Here is a 6714-nt window from a genome sequence, read left to right on the forward strand (position 1 = left end):
CCTCTTGCAACTTGCCCTGTGTCTACTTCTCTTAGGATCCCACCTTAGAGGCCATTTTTGCATCCAAGGTCAAGGTGTGTGTGCGTGTGTGTGCGTGTGTGTGTGTGTGTGTGTGTGTGTGTGTGCGTTTGTGTGTTTGTGTGCTCAGGTTGTGGAGGCCAAGAAGAAAACAGCTCCCACAATAGGGAGGGATTGGCAAGAGCTTCTCAAGATCTCATGGTTCCTAGTTTCAGAAGCCAACCCTCCGGGTGGGGTTCCAGTCTTGCCCTAGAAGGTCAGAACACACACTTACCCACTGGACTCACCCTGTCATGGGCCGTTCCCTACCCCTCTAGGGGCCTCAGTTTCCCAATTTCCCAGTGAGACATTCAATTCAGGACTGCATAGGCATGAGCTCAGCAGAGAGGTGGCCACCACTCCCTCCACCGTGGGTGTGAGGTGGGCAGAGCTACAGTCAAGGGTGCCCCTGACCCGGGCTCCTCCTCAAACAAGAACTGAGCAAATGCCCATCTACACTGCCGAATGCTCCCCCTCACCCCCACACCATCTCCAGATCTGTATGCACTTCCACCAACACAGCCTTCTCCAGAGCCCCCGGGGAATGCCTGTGTGCAGCCAGAGCCCCAGCCTTGAGGACGCAGAGCTGGCTTCCTCCCTGGCTCCACCTTCTTCGTCATCTGGGATTCTGGGCAAGGCATTGAAGTTCTGGGGTCTTCTCCTTCTCCCCTCACTGGCCACCCGGGATCAGGACTTCCTGGTCTAGACCTCCTGGTATAACCCCTCCTCTTGAGTGGGGACTCAGTTGAGCGATTCCACCGAGGACGGCAAAGCGATGCCAGTTCACTCCTGAGACTTGGATGTGGTCAGTGGCCAATTTCGTGTTTCCTCTGACCAGATGGCCTCTCCCTGTGTCATGGGACTGGGAAGAGGGGGCACCCTCGTCTTGTTCCTGATCTTGGAGGGAGAGCTGGTATCCTTTCAGCATTGTGCATGATGGTGGCTGTGGGCTGGTCACAGGTGGCTCTTAGTCTGTGGAGGTACGTTCTTTCTAGGCTCAATTTGTTGAGTGTTTATGATCAAAACATGCGTACTCTGGGAAATGCTGATTCTGCTTCAATGGAGAAGAGCATGTGACTTTGACCTTTTCCTCCTATGAATGTGGTGCCTGTCATTTACTGACCGAACCATCCTCCCATCCCAGCGATAAATTCCACTTGACCATGGTGGAGGACGTTTGTACTGTTAGTAGCGTTTGGCTGAGGGGGACTGGGTGGGCCCTTCTCTCCTCCATGGGTCGCTGCCTGGTCCTCCGAGGGCCTCCCTTCCGTCCTGTCTACCTCCCCCCCTTCGGACATCACGTCCAGTGTCTCGGGACTCTCTCCTTTCCCAAACAAGGCTCCAACTGCATCAACAAAGCGTAGATATTCGAAAAGGCAGCTGACACCTAAAGAGAGTGTCTAAATTGCCTCCAAGAAACTCTGCATCAGGGCATCACTTCTAAAGAGAAATCGAGATGCGTGGACCCAGACGGACACTACGGGACAATTATGAGAGTGAAGAAGGGTCCAATTGTTCACCCCTGGGTTGCCTCGGTGGGTGTGCCGTGTGGCCGCTGAGAACGCGCAAGGGGATAGGTGTGACTACTCATAGCCCACTGTGGGGCATCAGGTACCACGAAGGAACAGCCCCAGGCTCCTTCCCGCAGCAAACCCTCACACACCCACACACCCACACCGCCCTCACACACACACACACACACACACACACACACACTCACACTCCCCCCCCCCCGGCACCAGAGCTCAATGAAGAGCACTGAAAAGCTGGTCACCCCTTGTTATGGCCACTTGTTTCTTGGTAGAAAAAGGGCATCGTTTCTTATTACTCATCTTTAAATCATTCTTTGACCAAATTAACATTAATTGTCTATCTAAAAGGTTAAAACTTTTGGTAATATATTTTAGTCCACAATACGCTTCTTATAAACGCCAACGTTTCATATGCGGTGAGAATATTTTTACAATTTGCACATTTTGAAAACGTTACCATGGCCCATCCAGGAAAGGGAAAGATTTGAAAGGGGTCTCCCGGGCCCCGAAATTTCCCTCGTTGTTTCCAGCTCCGGTGTCACACCTCCAGTGGGTCCCCATCCCCAGAAAGTGAAAAGAGGGAATAGCGGGGCATCCTCTTTGAGACAGAATCTTTGATCTCCGGGGGATTTTTCTTCTTAATGAAAACTGTTATTTCAAATTAAAACATCTGGAGTCACCCACCTCACACCAGACCCAGCCAGGCACAGAAGGCCACCTCTGGAAGGCTGGCACTTCCAGGCAAACTCCGGAGGAGGGAAACGCGCGGAGTCCGAGAGAAGGAAACGCAGTGGCTACCAGGGACTTGCGGTGGGAAGAAGGGAGACTGACTGCTTCCCAGGGACAGGGTTTCTCTTGGATAAAAATGGGCGGGAACTAGATGAGGATGACGTTGGTGTGATCTTGTGAGTGTACTTCATGCCACTTCAGCGAACAATTTAAAAACATCCAAGAATTAAACTTTATTGAACTGACGAGATAAAATATAGGGAAAGGTCAAGTAAAGAAAAGCGAAAAACAAAACTTTAAGACCCACGCAATGGATAGGGGAAGGCAAGGATTCTCCGGGGCTGCAGCTCAGGAGCTGAGGGTAGTGGCTGGGATGCTGCAAGTGCTTGTTGAAGGTCTTGAGCCGGCTGTGGCTCGGAAGATGCCTGTGCGGCTCTGAGCTGGGGTGGGCGCGAGAGGGAGAGATGGTGTTCGATCTGCAGGGTCTTCTGGATCTTTCGGTGGAGCTGCAGCTGGAGAGGGAAGAAGAGAAAATGCCACCCACATGAGCGCCTGCCCAAGTCACTCCAAAGGAAGGAAGCCTCTGCCGCCACTGAAGGAGTCTCAGTCCAAGAAGCAAGCCCCCGAAAGGCTTCCCAGAGTGGAGTCCGCGGGAAGAGTGATCTGAGCCCGCCCCTTGCTCCCAGCCGAACCCCAGCCTCTGGAGACTCTGCTCTGGGGGGCGCAGCGCCATCCCCTGTGCACATGCCCACATCACACACCTGAGTCCTCCTCAGCCTCAGTCTCGGCATCAGTGTGCTCAGGGTGCTCCAGCTGGGAAAGAAGAACGCGGGCACGGTGCTCCAGCTCCGAGCCGGGCATATTAAGGCCAACGTAGGCCAAGAGCATTTCCAGGCTGGGAACATCTGGGGGCTGGATAAAATCCTCAGGGTACCGTTGGAGCCAGGTGCCCAGAATGAAGGAGATGGCCCTGAGGACGGACAGGTGGGCAGCAGAGTCAGAGAAGGGTCGTTTCCTTGCACACTGGCCTCCCGCGCATCTCTGTGCGGGCCTGGGCTCCTGGGCCTCCCGCTCCTGGCTGTCCAGGGGCCAGTCCTACTTGGCGTCCACCTCCAATCTGGCAGTCTTGGCAGAGGTGGGCCAGGTCACCATGGAGGGGCTAGGAAAAGGCCTTTGGAAGGGAGAGCCCTGTGCGATGGTGGCGTCACCACTCCTAGTCCTCAGGGAAGCCTGACACACTGCTTGGAGCATCTCTCTGCCCACTGCCCACTGGAACGTCAGCTCCGTGAGGGCAGGGAACGGTGCGGTCCCCTCTTTTCATTGCCCTCCCTGGCACACAGGAGCTGCTCCCAGAATATTTGACCAGGGAGGGAACAGCGGACATTGTCTCCCGCCCAGGCTTCCCAGGGCCCTCCTCTTGCCTCCAGCTTTCCCTCCTGGGCCTACGTGCTGCCCAGTTCACCAAGTGTCCCATGAGGGTCATGCTCCCCCGCCCCGAATCTCTACCAGGGAGGGGCTTATGTGGCCCCGGAGCACTCCCCGAGCCCCCTGAGCAGGAGCTGAGCACCCGCTGTTGAGGTTCTAGCAGATGAGTGAGCGGGACGCTGCAGGGAACTCCCCTCCAAGTGTGGACGCTGGGCGCCCTCCTAGGGATTCCAAAGCCCACTCACTTTTTCAGTTGGTCCAGGGGTCCGCCGTCCTCATCGCAGTGAGGAAGGACGCAACCGTATCTAGAAGACACAGGAGGACGTCACACGGACTGGACTGTGGATCAGGCCTGCCTGAGAAGCCTAGCGGCGCTGTCTGACTCCCGACGAGAATGGAGCCCTGGAGGGCACGGCTGCCGCCCGCTCTGTGCACGGGATTATGGTCGGTGCCTAGAAAACGTTCTGCACCTAGTGGGGACCTCTCTCTGTGTGTGATGAAGGAGGGAGCTCCAACCGGCCCCTCACTCCTGCTTGGGCGGGTCGGGGGCCTCGGCTCAGCCCAGGGATGGCTGCTCTGGCTTCACCCAGGTCAGGGACCTAGAAGGGCTCTCCCGTCTCCTTTTCCAATCGGAAGACGACAACTCAGTCCAATTCCCGGGGCCGGTGAGGGATGAGGCAGAGGCTTCGCCATAGGGAAGAGGAGTATCCTCAATGAGCACAACCACAGCCCCCGCTCCAGTCGACCCTCCCAGAGGGCTAGGCTTCTCGAAAAGCCTTTGCGTGCAGCACCTCCTTGAGTCCCTACAATATCCCCTGGAGGCTGATCCTCTGTTCACCCCGCCTTGCAGAGAGCAAACCGAGGCTCCGAGAGGCTCGGAAGCCTCACAGCTAGTAGGTGGCTGAATGCCCACGGTGCTGCGGAGGGGCACGGCACTCACCTTTGAAACAGAAGCTCCAGCACCTGTTGTGTGGTGGCAAAACCTCTGTACGTGCACAGGAAGCTGCGGACGTAGGCGGTGTCGCCATCCAGGAAGGCGGGCACCAGGTGCTCCACTCGATTCTGCCGCGTTGCAGCCTGCACGGTCCACACCAGGCGGCACGCTTGGCTCTTAGCTCGGGATGGATTTTCAGCCTGGGGTCGGACAGAGGGGGCACTTGCCATCAGAGGCCGCACCACTCCTGGGCCCCAGAAGTGTCGGGGCCTGGAGGTCAGACCGAATGCCCAAGCCCTCGGTGACTTGTGGCCAGAAGTGGGCATCATTGCCCAGGGCAGGGAAGAATTCTCGGGATTCCAAGTAGGATGTGAGGTGGAGAAGGATTCAAGCTCTTGGTCTCCTAGGTCTTTGTGCTGGCAGAGAAGTGACAGCCCCTCCCTGGATGAAGAGCATCATCCCTGGGGTGGCTGACCGACGGCCCATTCTAGAGAGGAGAGCACAGAGGCTTTTCGTGGGCTGGGAGGGATCAGGACAGGAGGACAGGCAGGGTGACCAGGGCGGTGCTGTGGAAATGGCAACAGAAGGTGCCGGTTCAGTGAAGGGCTGAATCACGGGGCTAACGGGTCTCCCTTCTGGAAAGTTGTGCAGCCTGCTGAGGCCCGACGCCCTGACCTCGAGAGGCCACGTGGACGTGTTCCCCTGGACAGCAAAGGCAGAGGAACAGAAAGAACACTGTGAGCCCCATGTCCTTTTGGGCAAAAGCGTGCCTATCCATCAGGAGGCTGCGTCCGACTGGGAGACGGTGGGGAAGGATTGTCAGGCCACGTGGACATATGAGCATGGGAGTTCAAACAGGAAAATCTCTACCAAACACGAAAGTGCTCTTGAATGCCCGTGAGCTGATGTGCTAGAAATGTCTCTTCTCTGCTACACCCCTGTGGACAGGGACGTCTCCTCTGGCCAAGACAGGGGCCGGGCCCGCAGGGGAAGGTTGGGGGAAGAGATGGGGATTCAGATTCCTTTGGGAGCAGGGCTCCAGGCAGGAGCCCCGGGCCTGTCTCGGGGCCTTCGAAGACCTGGGGTCCTCAGCGCTGTCTTGGGGACCCTGGGGGTTGGGTCTCCCCGGCACCTGCACTCACCCTGAGCCGGCCCTGGCCTCGGTTGGCAGTGTGGGGCACCTTCCTGTCCTGCAGGGTGATGGAGTCGAGGGCGCCGTTGCTCAGCTGCTGGCCCGTCTCCTGAGCGACGCTCTGGAAAGACAGTGCCCGGCAGCCAGGCGGCAAGCCTCAGAGACCCGACTGGCTGTCTTTGCTGGCGCTCACACCTCTGTGACTCTCTCCACTCTGGACACACATAGCCCGCCCCACAGTCCACACAGACCTCCAGCGAGGAGGGGAACACATGGCAGCCTGAGGGCCTGGCATTAGGAGGCCCCTTAGGAGTCCCCTTTCAGTCCTGACAGCCCCGTCCTGGCTTGGGAACGTGACGGGAAAAGCAGCTTATCGACTGCCCACCAACCTTCTCCGGCCAAGGGCAGATCCTGCCCACATGTCCCTCTGGCCCCCACACTCACGAGGACGGGACGAGGGCTGCCCTGGGAGGGCTCGGGGAGCTGGTCTGGCCTAGATCGGGCTGATCTAGGCTTCCTCATGTTACCTGAGAGGACCTCCTGCCGAAGGTCCGGCGGTGGGGGGCATGGGAGCTGAGCCAGCGTCCACAACGTCTCCAAAGGTTCTCCCTCCGGGGTTTCCGGGAACCAGAGCCCTGGTCAGGCGGGAGAAAGCAGGAGAACATGTTTCTCTATCAAGCGTCTCCAGCCAAGTGAGCTGGCTTTGCGCACGTGGCTGCCTAGTTGCGGGGGTTCCAAGTTCTGTCGGGGCCTGTTGTCAAGGAAGTGACCTCATTTCCTGCAGTGCCCTTACCTGAGTGCCCCCCTCAGATACCACCCATGCAAACAGTCCTCTGGCCATGGCCTTGCTCACCCCCCTTCTCCATGCGACGTCGAATGCGTACCCAGGAACACCAACACACCCG

At 57.7% G+C, this 6714-nt stretch overlaps 1 protein-coding gene across 1 annotated transcript; it reads right to left on the bottom strand.

The window, feature by feature from the left end:
* Nucleotides 1–2526: 2526 nt before the first annotated feature.
* Nucleotides 2527–6514, bottom strand: LOC138919893 (ral guanine nucleotide dissociation stimulator-like). Its single transcript, XM_070246494.1, has 6 exons — nt 6337–6514; nt 5820–5930; nt 4684–4877; nt 3989–4048; nt 3080–3288; nt 2527–2830 (listed from the first exon to the last, which is right to left on the bottom strand). Exons 1-6 carry the CDS (start codon nt 6472–6474, stop codon nt 2667–2669), a joined length of 876 nt encoding a protein of 291 aa, XP_070102595.1. The 5' UTR covers nt 6475–6514; the 3' UTR covers nt 2527–2666.
* Nucleotides 6515–6714: the final 200 nt, after the last annotated feature.

The sequence above is a fragment of the Equus caballus genome, chromosome 21 (assembly GCF_041296265.1).
Source record: "Equus caballus isolate H_3958 breed thoroughbred chromosome 21, TB-T2T, whole genome shotgun sequence".
Classification (NCBI taxonomy): Eukaryota; Metazoa; Chordata; class Mammalia; order Perissodactyla; family Equidae; genus Equus; species Equus caballus.

What these genes read in the sequence shown, in the direction of transcription:
- LOC138919893 (XM_070246494.1), bottom strand. Translation starts at nt 6,474, where the DNA reads ATGTTCTCCTGCTTTCTCCCGCCTGACCAGGGCTCTGGTTCCCGGAAA. An exon ending in TCGGCAGGAGGTCCTCTCAG is followed by an intron (nt 5,931 to 6,336) that starts GTAACATGAGGA and finishes CTGTCTTTCCAG; the next exon opens with AGCGTCGCTCAGGAGACGGG. An exon ending in GAGGCCAGGGCCGGCTCAGG is followed by an intron (nt 4,878 to 5,819) that starts GTGAGTGCAGGT and finishes GTCCGACCCCAG; the next exon opens with GCTGAAAATCCATCCCGAGC.